We start from the raw sequence: 13102 nt of genomic DNA, 5'->3' as shown, positions 1-13102 counted from the left end.
AGGGTTATAATCCCTAAGTGCGGCCGAAGGCCGCCTACGCAGAAAGGTGTTCTCTGCAAAAGGTGTTCAACCCCCTTTCTTTGGCAACACAGAAGAGAATTCTACGTAGTGAGGGTTATAATCCCTAAGTGCGGCCGAACATTTCTATCTGTCGCTTTTTTCTTAATTTCACAATATTGTTAGTTAATTTTGTGTTAAAGTGGCGACTGTCCCCTTTCGAATGAGGGGGGTTTGGGGGGCCCCGCCACCTCCCCCTCCGCCCCCCACCCCAAAAACGGTGGGCCAATAACTAAACATTTCCCCATGAAACCGCTGAATACAAAACAACCAAATTAAATGGTTTTTTCAACGATAAATATATATCACTGGATGCATTAATTGGAATATGCACTGACGGTGAGCCCACAAACACTGGCCCACACGGTGGAATTATACGACGATTCGAATTGCTGTTAAAAAGACCATTGCATTGGTTCGTTTGCCTTCTACACTTCAACGAACTTCCGTTTCGGCATTTGTTTGAAGCTTTGGATAAATCAACCAGCACTGGACCAAGATCGGCAACCGGAAAACTGAGCCGTCAAATCGAAACTTGTGAAACTCTTCCGGTAAGTTATTGCTATCACTCATTTATTATAATTGTCAACCATTTTTAATTTTTTTATTTATATATATTTTCAGGTGGTGGACGGCTTCCAGAAAATTGAGTTGCAAAATATGCCCCCTGCTCCAGAAAAAATTGAATTTTCCACCGATTCGAAGTACTTATACGACATGGCCCATGCAATTTCTAGCGGCGTGGTTCCGGTGGATCTGGCTAACATCAAACCAGGGAAAATTGTACATTCTCGGTGGCTCACCAAGGCCGCTAGATTATTGCGATTATATGTGACAACGGAAAATCCAGATGCAAATTTAAGAATTCTGGTTGAATTTATAATTAAATGTTATGTGCCAATGTACTTCAATATCAAGTATTACAGCTCTGTCGTGTACGGCAGTGCATTATTTTTCAAGTTCAAGTTTACGCAAAATTGTCAATCAAGTAATTAAAGATAATTCATATTATGCGCATTCGGAAAATATCTTGTTATCAATGTTGTTTGATGATAGCAAAGAAAAGCGCGACTGTGCCATCAAGAAAATTCTACGCTATCGAACCGATGTTGACGAGCCAATGGAACTTAGAGTTTATAAAAAACCAGATATAAACTTTAATTGCACAAGTTATACGGAAATGATCAATTTGAATGATATAAATATCGTATTTGAACCACCATTCACGCGAAGCATTCCGTACGATACATTGAAAGAATATTTAAATCAAGATGATCCACCGTTTAATGATCCAAAAATTCCATCACACATACAAGGAACGGAAGGACATGTTCAATTGCTAGCTAGCGTTTCCAAACGGGTTATACCGGAAAATGTAGAGGCTGTTATGGCGACGACATTAGAGAGCCGTGCGAAATTGCCCAGACTTGAAAGTAAAAAAGACTTCAAAAAATAATTTTTTTTAGTTTCTTTTCTATAACTCACTTAAATAAATTTTTTCATTTACATATGTTCTGACTAAATAAATTTCTTAAGAGAAAAAATAGATATTATAATAAATAAATAATAAATATTATTATAAATAAATAAAAATAAAGAAAAAACATAGCCATTTAGCTGATTTTTTCATGTAAAGGCCAAAAATGGTGATTTTTTGAAATGATTGTATGGGGAACCCCCCAGGGGAGTTCCAGGGGCCACTGGCATGGGTGGATCGGCCGTCCAAAGTTAGTGGGTGTCGGTCATACATTTGGAATCGATTGGAGCACTCTAAATGGGTCAAAGTGGGATTTTTCAAAATTTGCCCCTACCCAAAAGTTCGACCCAAATTGGGGGACATCAGAATTCGTTTTAGAGGTATGGTTCCTTCGGCAAAGTTTCTTATTTTGATCCCTAGAATACGATTTTCACAGAGCAATGAGCGATTTTTAAATCGACCCGCCCTAATGTATACTATTTCTAGTAAAAGTTTTTATTCATATTTGAATTGCACTGCCTTTGATTTTTAGTAATTTGATGTGGGGTTCCATAAAATGAAAGGTGTTTAGTATGGGTTCCATCATCTTAAAAGTTTAAGAACCCCTGTTGTAGACAACAGTTTACGCTTTATTACAAAAATTTAATTCGGGTACTGTTTATGAATTTGTACAACGATTTTGGGTTGCTTTGCCCCATATATGTAATACTTCTATATTGATAGTAACGTATCTTCACAATGTATATTTATTCCGCAATCAAAGGGAGACAGCCTATCAAATAAATGTTTGCTTTAGTTAGTATAAATGTATATTTGTGAACTATACAAACAAACAACTGTCAAGTCACTCCAGGAGCGGTTTAAATTAAAAATATTAAAAAAATAGAAAAATAAAATAACCAAAAATTTTTCCCTGAACGTGATTGGGGCGAGCTTTGTGGTAACCTGAAGATTTAAATGAGCAGCAAGGCGATCACCGTAACCACTCTTAAAAGATATACTGAGGGTCCGTGCTTTCCTTTCCAGAACCTTAGCCAGCATGTAGCGTCTGCTCGTTTTCCCTGATACGGCTCATTTTTAAGTAAATAGTACAACATACCGACGCGTGCAATACGATTTCGTTTTCCTTACTTTTATGTTCAAAAGTTCCACAAACAAATTTTTTTTTTGCTTAAATTAAAATTTAATTTTGATTTTTTATTCTTTTCAAACGTCATTCTGGGTACATTGGCTGGTTGGTTTTCTCGTTCTATCATTATATATCTGTACTCTAATGTTGGCGGATGTAGTTTCAACGTACTGCCAATATAGAAGTATTACATATATGCTCATTTATCGTTGTTGGTGTTTCCGACAGGGTAGGAGTGTGATGTAATGTGGAACGATTTTCCGTCATCCCTTGTCAAATTTGGTTTGGAGACAAACCGGTTTCGGCGTTGTGCCATCAGTGTCATTGACACTGTCTCCAAACCAAATTTGACAAGGGCTGACGGAAAATCGTTCCACATTACATCATATTACATATATGCTTTGCCCAAACGCGTGAATCGAATCAAAAACCGGGAAATGTTTAGCTATTTGTACAACGATTTAGGGGTGGGGGCGCCGCTTTATGAAAAGTCACCCCTCCCCCCCAACCCCTCCCACAGACCTTTGGGGAACTGTTTGAAAATAGGGGAATTTTAGCGTTTTTGCAAGGAAAAAACAAAGTTAAACTTGCGTCCGAAGAAGGGGGGCTGAACACCTTTTGCAGAGAACACCTTTCTGCGTAGGCGGCCTTCGGCCGCGCTTAGGGATAATAACCCTAACTACGTAGAATTCTCCTTTTTGTGTGACATAACTGGGGCTACCGCCCCAGTGATGTAACCTTGGGAAAGGATGAGGTAACTAGAATACCCTTTCTGTGTGGTAAACCTGGGACTGCCGCCCCAGTGATGTCTACTTTGGTGTTTTATAAAAATATCTTGTATATAAAAATGTATATACAAATTTATAACAAAAATTTGCAACATATACCATATTTCCAACCGACATTATTGTTAAATTAGTGCACAGATTTAGTAAATTAAATTTTTGTAATAAAGTGCGAACTGTTGTCTACAAGTGTGTGTAAAAGTTTTTTGATTCGATTCACGCGTTTGGGCACAGCAACCCAAAATCGTTGTACAAATTCATAAGCAGTACCCCAAAAACCTTTTACACACACTTGTAGAGAACAGTTCACGCTTTATTACAAAAATTTAATTTACTAAATCTGTGCACTAATTTAACATTAATGTCGGTTGGAAATATGGTATTTGTTGCAAATATCCTAAATATATGTACACTGATTAATCCTATTCTGCCTTAAAGCAGCCACATTATATCTTCATTTTTATGTTTGTATTTACTTTACACATTACTCTATTATTTGTTAGTTATTTTATTGCTTTAGTTGAAACTTATTCGTCGCAATTGAATAATTAAAATTGCTATGAAAATCACCCGTACGCCTGTGGTTGTATATGCAAATTAAATGGCGGAGCTGAGCTGTCAAACATAGATATCACTGGAGAGGCAGCCCCAGGTTTACCACAGAAAGAGAATTCTATTACCTCATCCTTTCCCAAGGTTACATAACTGGGGCGGTAGCCCCAGTTGGTGCACACCAAAAGGAGAATTCTATTTGGTAAGGGTTAGATAAAATCCTAAAGCGCGGCTAAACTTAACATGTTTTTAAATACCCTTATTACCCCCTTTTTTAATTATATTTTTTTTTAAGTTTTTTATTTTTTTAGGGTGGGTTTTAGTAGTCAGCCGCACCTTGTGTTTTAAGAAAACCAGGTGAAATTAACAAATGAAACTTGATCAGGAGGTTAAGGGAGGTATCCTCTAAAACATGTAAAACTAAAAAATATAAACAATATCATTATTTATAAGTTATTTGTTGTTAAAATTTCTTAGCTCGTTCCCCTTGATTTCCTTAACAAAAAGTGCATTTGTCACATACTTTCGAATATAATAATGCACATAACACTGTACTTAATACTTTACACACTTTTATTTTATTTTATCTTGTATATAAATCACTTAAATTTAACTTTTAAGGGCCATTCACATACAACTTTCCTCGCTTTGCTTGACAGTTCAAACTTTGACAACAAAGCGTGAAACGCAGAAGGTATGCTACAATAAACCCTTTGACAGCTTTTGCGTTCTCCTTTTCCTCCATATTTTGTATCTGTAAAATAGATAGCAATATAATAATATGCATTAATAACAGCAATAAAAATTCCTATTTACCCTAATTTTGTCATTAAATGCAAATGCAAGCGCACGAGAAAAGATACATGTAGACAGCTGATTGCCAAAGCGGACAAAAGTTGAGAGTTGCCCAAGATTTTGCTTCTTTTTGCTTTGCTTTGCTTCAAACGTTTTTTATGTGAGCATACTCATGCATATGCCTACATCGATCTTATATGTCAAAGCAAAGAACTATCAAGCAAAGCGAAGAAAGTTGTATGTGAATCAGCCTTTATTGACTTGTAAATTACAATAACACATGGTTGCAAACTGACAAATAACATGTGTTGCCATATTGTACAAAACAACACATACAAAGAAGGCAATGCTTAATACGTGCAGAATACGTACATTTCTCTGATTGCAAAAATTTATATTGGGATCGATAGGGGTCTTAGTCCTGATCATAACCATAGTAGACATCACTGGGGCGGCAGCCCCAGGTTTACCACAGAAATGGAATTCTAGTTACCTTATCCTTTCCCAAGACTACATCAGGCTGGTAGGGGTTATAATCCTAAAGCGCGGCCAAAGGCCGCCTACGCAGAAAGGAGAATTCTACTAAGTGAAAATTCCGAAGTAAAAATCCGCTTTTATTATCCAAAATTCCAGTCTGGCAGCACAAAGTTTGATGTTATTTTGCTATCTTATTCATCGTTTATACGAAAACATTAACAACAAATTATATAAGAACTATAGGGTTGCCAGAAAATAGGGGGGAATTTTTGAAATCAGGGGTCCTATTCTACCCCCCTCATCACCCCTTTTTCTTGAATTTGCCGTCCGTCTACTAAAATTTTCCCCTGTGGACTAAAAACTGCCTTTCAACGGAAAAAATAACACAAAACATCAAAATCGAGATAAGTTAATTCTCTGAAATATACCAGATACATATTTTGGAAAAAAAAGGAAAAAAATTAACTTAAATTCAAAGTCAGTTTTCCTTTCTTTGAGTGTGTGTCTTTTGCCTACCTCCATATGGAGGGAAGGTTAGGCGCGTTAAAAAGACTAAAAAAATTAAAAAGAAAGACAAATCTAGCAAGTGCAAAGAGTGTATGTCGTAAGAAAGTGCGCGTGGCAAGAGCTTCGATGGAGGTGAAGGGAGGCGCGTGGCTCCCTTCCGGACCCACAAGCCGAGCAGCCTGTAGCTTCTTCTAGTCGAATGAGACCCGAATTAACGACTCGTGTAGATAAGCCGCAACATATTTATGACCCGAATGACAAGGTAAAATTTATAGTATTTGTAGAGGTTTTGCCCGACAAAAATGTGTTGAGGAAAAGAGTTTTCTCAAATCTCTTCTTCATGGAACTCATGGACGACTTAAAATTATTTGGTTTAGCTGATTTAAGAGCCCTGGGAAATGGGAGAGTCAAACTCACTTTTGACTCTGCAAACGATGCAAACAATTTTGTAATGAAAAATGACTTCAAGGCCACGGACCTCCAGGCATACATACCCAGATCTTTCACGGAAAAATATGGCATAATTAGAAGAGTTCCACATAAATATTCCGACCAGGTATTACTGCAAAATATTGAAAGCGAAATACCGGTGGTGTAAGTTAGTAGACTTAGTCGTAGAGAGACCTCTCTGAACTTGGCAGGACAACTTTTTCTCAAAGCAAAAGTTCCTATCGCATAATTTGCCGTTAATTATCCGCAAATTATCCGTGAAAAGAATAATTTTGCCGCGAACATATTTCCTTCCGTGGAAGTTAGCAGGGCACTCGATATTTTTTTAAATGTGTCCGCGGCAAAATAATTCTTTTCAAGGATAAACAACGGATAATTTACGGCAAATTATCAGGTAGTTAGTTTGGGTTTGGGTTCCACGGAACTTAGCAGGGCACTCGATATTTTTTTTTAAATATGTCCGCGGCAAAATTATTCTTTTCACGGATAATTTACGGATAATTAACGGCAAATTATGCGATAGGAATTTTTGCTTTGAGAAAAAGTTGTCCTGCCAAGTTCAGAGAGGTCGTAGAGAGGGTGATGAAATAATACCCACCACCTCGTTAAAAATTGCCTTCAAGGGGAACAAAATTCCAAAAGAAATTAAACTTTTAAAATGCATCTGTGAGGTTGACTATTTTGTACCAGCTGTTAGACAGTGCAAAAAGTGTGGGAGACTGGGACACATAGCTGCTTTTTGTAAGGCTAGAGAGGCGAGGTGCCTACAATGTGGCAATATACCACATTGTGACCCGGCCTGTGGCATTATGAACTGTTTGCTGTGTGGCGCATCTAATCACACTTCGGAAAAGCGTTCGTGTCCGGTACGTGTTCATCGCCAAGACATTCAGAAGATTATGAAAATTGGAAACATCTCTTTCATGAAATATAGAGAAAAATACGGCTCCGAAAATCGGTTCTCCTTACTAGACAACTATGAGAAGGATTTTCCCAGTTTAAGTGCAAATCAGAACAGGAATAACATAGAGAGAGATAATCAGGTTGAGGTTAATAGGATTTTAACAAGAACAAGGTTCAATAGAATTGTGAGAGCAACTCCACGGAAGAAAAATGAAACAACACCTGAAGAAACAGCGCCTAGTAGGGTCCCAAGACCACAAGCGGTCAACATAATTAATCCCCACAAGGTTTCGGAATTAGAAAAGATTATTAATGAATTAGTAAAAATGTGTGCGCATCTTTGTGAATTCGCAAAAGAACCAAAAGTGTTGAAAAATTTCCCCAGCTAAAATCTAAATACAATCTAAGTCAAAACAATTATAAAGAAGGTAGGGTCAGAAAATGCTGTAGTCTGAATGAAATTTCTGCAATATAATATTCAAAGTTATAGATCCAACAAGTATAATCTCGAATATTTCTTAAATACCAATAATATTGACTCTGCTTTACTGTCCGAAATTTTTGCCTTTAATGAAAACGATTTCCATTTAAAACTTATATATAACTTTATAACTTCGTATACAAATTTCGACAAGGTGGATTTGGAGGTGTTGGCATTGCCATCAAAAATAGCATTCAGTTCAAGAAAATTACGCTGCACTCTAACTATGAAATAATAGCAATTCGTACAACCAATCTGAACCCAAATATTAATATAATCTCTATTTATTTTCACCCTAACATGCCCCTGTCCGAATTTACAGTTGCATGCAACAAAATTTTTGATTTTGCCAGCAGAAATCCCACCACGATCATCGGCGGTGATTTAATGCGCGGTCAACCACTTTTATTTATTTATTCATTTATTTATTTATTTATTACAGTCATTTGACCTATATACATTCACGTATATACATTTGAATTATGTATTGCAATATATAATAAAGGTAAAGTTAAATTTAATGCCTAGAATAAGTTAACCTGTTACACTTTTCCTTCTAAGCTATATAATAGTATGTATATTTAACTAAGATAGCATATTCTCGATGCTGTTGGAATGGACGGGATTCCAAGCAGTACCGTAAATATATCACGTACGATATGCGGTCTAAGAGTGTAATTTCCAGAGCCGCCACAACTGAGCGGTTGGAAAGGACTAGTTTCCAAGCCGCTTCTAATAAACTTCTCTACCGGCAGGCGATCTGAATGGACGAAATCCAGAGGCGCGCTATTTGATCGGACGGAAAGGACTAGTTTCCATGCCGACCTTCTTATTTCATACATTATGGGTGATCTGAATGGACTAAATCCAGAGTCATCCAGCTAGTACGGATGGAAAGGACTAGTTTCCATGCCGGACCTTTCTATCTGATAGCCAATGTTCTACAGTGATCAAGTAGCAGCCTTTTGAAGGTACCAACGTTTTCACAATTTTGTATTTGAGCTGGAAGTTCATTATAACATTTTAATCCCTGATAAAAGATATTCTTCTTATCTATTTCCGTTTTATACAGCGGCAGCCTGAAGCTATTATTTCCCCTGAGTAAATACGAATGGGTTTCACTATTATATCGTAGGATATCACTCAGATATTCTGGGAGTCTACCTTGTTTTATGTTAAACACGAATTTCATAGCGCGATAGAAAATTTGCTGACCATAAACTTTATCTAGTTCACATTTAATTGCAGTCTGTTTACGCACAACCATTTATACAAACAATGAAGGCCTTTTTGCGTTTTAATCATTGCATTGGGTAGATTACAGTCACTGAGGGTTAAGAGGGTATCGTGGCGAACAATTTTACCTTACAATACTTCAATACTGAGTTAATGTCGTTGATATAAATATTAAAGAGTATTGGAGCTAACACCGACCCTTGTGGTAGACCAATATCTACTGCTACCTTTGTGGATAGAGCTGCGCCAATCACCGTTTGTTGCTTCCTATCAGAAAGAAAACTACGGAACCATGTAAGTTCTATGTTATCTATACCAATATATTCGAGTTTTTTTAGCATTATTTCCCTGTCGATTGTCTCGAAGGCTCTCTTAAGGTCCACAAACACCGCCAAGATAGTTTTCTTGGAGTTCAGGTCCTCCTTCCATTGTGATAAGATCAAGTTTAGAGCTGTTTCGCATGAGTGATTAGCCCTAAAACCTGACTGCTCCTTAATGAGTATTTTATTTGACTCAATATAGTTTAATAGTTGATTTTTTACAACCGTTTCCAGTATTTTTTCTAAGTTAGGAAGGGTGTTTATTGGCCTCAGCTCCTGCGATTTTATGGTGTTTTTGACCTTTTTTATAGGGACAATGGTCGAAGTTTTCCATTCTGTCGGAACTATTCCCAACTGAAGGCTCTTATTTCCTAATAGGGCGTAAAAGTGACCCATGTATTCAACGGAGTCTTTGATTACACCCTCGGATAATAAATTATTTCCACCAAATTTTATCTTGAACTTCTTTACTATATGGATAATATCATCTGTACTAATCTCACAAAATTTAAAGGTTCTCGACCATTTTCCTGTTGAATCGGATCATAATTAATGTTTTCTATGTTCCTATTAATATCGATGATACTATCAACAAAGAAATTGTTTAACTTGTCAGCGACTTCAGTACTATTGCTATATATTTTACCGTTGATTCGAACCTCTTTGATGTTTTCTTTGTGATCCGCATTATTGACAATATTCTTCAAATGTTTCCACATTAAACGACTGTCACCTCTATTAATTTCCACCTTGTATTCAATATATTGTATTTTTTTAATTGTAATCATTTTTTTTATACGCTTTCTTTATTTCATTGTATTCTACCCAATCACCAGTAATCACTGCCCATAACTATATAATATATGGTATAACTTAAATTTTTCTTTATTAGTTTCAGTCAATTGTGTCATACCATTTATTTCGGATTTTGACCCGCTTTTGTACACGAGAAGTTAGTTTTTTCATACTCGAAATCAAACAGTTATTAATATGTTCGAGCATACCGTCAGGACTGAGACTATTCAGGTCAGCTAAGGTGCCTTGTCGCAAAAGATTTATAAGTTGTCTGGGCTGTACCCATCCCACGAAGTTATTTCAGACAGTTTACTGATAGGGCCTTGTTTTTTTATATCGCATTTGAACATTATGTCGGCCGCTGTGGTGTAGTGGTAAACAGTGCGCGCTTCCACTCCGCAACACCTGGGTTCAAACCCTGGTCAAAGCAACATCGCAAAAATATAGAAAAAAGGTTTTTTCTTAACAGCGGTCGTCCCTCGGCAGGCAATGGCAAACCTCCGAGTGTATTTGTGCCATGAAAAACAGCTTCTCATAAAAATACAATCGCCGTTCGGAGTCGGCGTCAAACTGTAGGTCCCTCCTCTTTGTGAGACAACATCAAGGCGCACGCCACAAATCGGAGGAGAAGCTCGGCCAAACACTAACATATGTGTAAGCGCCAATCTATTATTATTATTATTATTATTTGAACATTATAGTTTCATGATCCGATATTCTATGTTCCTCCGCTTTTTCACATGAAACTTCCTTAGCGTTCGAGTACAATAAGTCGATCAGTGTTTCGGGATATTCAGTAACTCTAGTATTAAAGTTAATTAACTGTTTTATTGCCTGATGGGCGAATATCTCATTCAGTTTCTTACTATATGTCGACATTATATTCAGGTTTATATTAAAATCTCCGATAATAATGGTATTTACCATGTTATCGCATATTTCCGACAAAACGGTCTCCATATATGCTAGAAAATCAGCATCACTTGAACTAGGTGAGTGATAGACCACCCCGATTCTCCATTTGGTTTCGAGATTTTTCAGTTGGATAACTACACACCAAACATTTTTATCAATCGATTTGTTTAGTATTATTTTAAGATCTAGTGCGTTACGCAATATTATGATTACCCCTCCTGTATGTCTACTGTACGAGTCACATCTTACAACTTGATATGTTGGAAACTGTATGTCATAGTCATATATTTCCTCTGTTGTACAAGTTTCGGAACATAGAACTATATCCGAATAAACAATTTCAATTAGCCTTTCAAGTTCTATTTTATTAGCTATTATACTACTTATGTTAAGATAAACGCATTTCAAGTAACTGTTATGCTTTTCATGTACTGGCTGAACCGTCAACTCCATGCCACGGTTCCTATTAACTGACTGTAATTATTATATTTCTCTTATGCTCTAGTTTCTTCATGTATACAGGACACTGTCGGTTAGTTGTCAACTGGTTCACGACGAGCCCTAGATTAAATTTTTTGTTTGCACGAATGCAATTGATACTTGTTTATTTGCTCCTTTGTGCACTCCATTGTTTTATGATTACCCAAGCACTTCAGGCAGACCTCTTCATCCTTGCACTTCGTAGCTATATGAAGCCCTTACATTTGTAGCAGACTGACACACCCATACCATCTTGGACTCTACATTTCTCCCTACATCAATTCATCTTTCATTCAATTCATCATTTCTCTCTACATCAATGAGTTGACCCATTTGATATCTAAATAGAAAAGTGCAGGCCGTAAGGTAATAATGATGTCTCTCGATATATCAAAGGCGTACGATTGTGTTAATTTGCAAAAGCTAAGTCATACATTTACGCGATACGGCATTCCATCCTGTTTCGCATCATGGATATTAAACTTCTTTCACAGTAGAACGTTAGTCTTGGGTTCTGAGTCAGTGGCAGTTTTCGGAGGCATACCGCAAGGATCATGCCTCAGCCCTATAATCTTCAACATATACACAGCGCCCTACATACTTTGCAAGATCAGAATACGGCTATTTTTCAATATGCTGATGATTTTTGGTTGTGTCGTTTGACAATATCTTCGATAGTACTGTACAAAGCCTATCCCGCAAGGCAAATATTTTCCATGAAATGTGTGCAGAACTCAATCTTAAATTTAATCTATCCAAAACCCAAACTATGTAGTTTGCCAAAGGGTCAAACAAGGTGGTCAATATAAGAATTAACAATGAGCAAATAAAACAAACTAACTTCATCAAATTCCTTGGCAGATATATAAACAACAGCTTGACAGTACATGAGCATTATGCCAATGTCATCAAATAATCCACCTCTAATTCGAACGCAGTTAAAATGATGATGAGCTCAAATGGTGGTCTAGCTCCGGACCCGGCAGTAAATTTATACTAGTCGCTAGTAAGATCCAAATTAGAATATGCGAGAACTACAGCATGTCACTCGGCCAAATATATTGACAAAAGGATAGAAACGTTTCAAAATAATCTTTTACGCAAATGTCTAGGCTGCACCCCCTCTACTCCAAACCGTATTTTACATGCACTGTCGGGTGAGCTACCCTCTAAATCAAGAGCGATTTTCCTAACTGAAAAAGAACTGCTGAACATAAAATCCTTTGACCGCAGACTGTATCAAGAGATCTCAAATGAGCCCCTAGTAAGGTCGAGCTACAGTTATAGTTATGAACAATTTGCTAATATCTTTAATAAGGTCGAAAGTAATGTTGATATTGTACCCACTTGTAAATATTGTGTTGATATGGATGTGCAGTCACCTATTTCTTCAACGAAATCAAATGTCTCGAATGATGTTATTAACCGTCTCTACAATGAACGTTTAGAGTGGTACAAGGCTAACAGGTATGAAATTTTTGCAACGGATGCGTCAATCAAAGAGGAGATTTCCGGTATTGCGGCTTAGGAACTGTCAAAAAACAGATCTTTTATTTACAAAATTAATGATAGGCTTTCTTCACTGTCTGTAGAATTAGTTGCCATTAAATGTGCAGTTCTGATAGCGGCGAAAAGTAATAACAAAAATATGGTTGTCTTCACGGACAGCAAGTCCAGCATCCTTTAAAAAAAAACAGAGCAAAAGCAATCACACTGTAGCTCAGATCAACACAATTATCGGAA

General features: G+C 36.9%; 1 protein-coding gene across 1 annotated transcript in view; it reads left to right on the top strand.

Moving 5' to 3' along the window:
* Positions 1-12887, top strand: part of LOC118756475 — a 30374-nt gene extending 17487 nt beyond the window's left edge. Inside the window, exon 2 of the mRNA XM_036491240.1 lies at positions 12678-12887. Within this exon, the coding sequence (XP_036347133.1) occupies positions 12678-12887 (210 nt within the window). The remainder of the gene's footprint in view (positions 1-12677) is intronic.
* The last annotated feature ends 215 nt before the right edge of the window (positions 12888-13102 follow it).

The sequence above is a fragment of the Rhagoletis pomonella genome, unplaced genomic scaffold, assembly GCF_013731165.1.
Source record: "Rhagoletis pomonella isolate Grant_MI unplaced genomic scaffold, Rhpom_1.0 Rhpom_scaffold_00002, whole genome shotgun sequence".
Lineage (NCBI taxonomy): Eukaryota > Metazoa > Arthropoda > Insecta > Diptera > Tephritidae > Rhagoletis > Rhagoletis pomonella.
The sequence above is the reverse complement of the archived record's forward strand: the minus strand, read 5'-3'. Positions and strand labels throughout refer to the sequence as shown.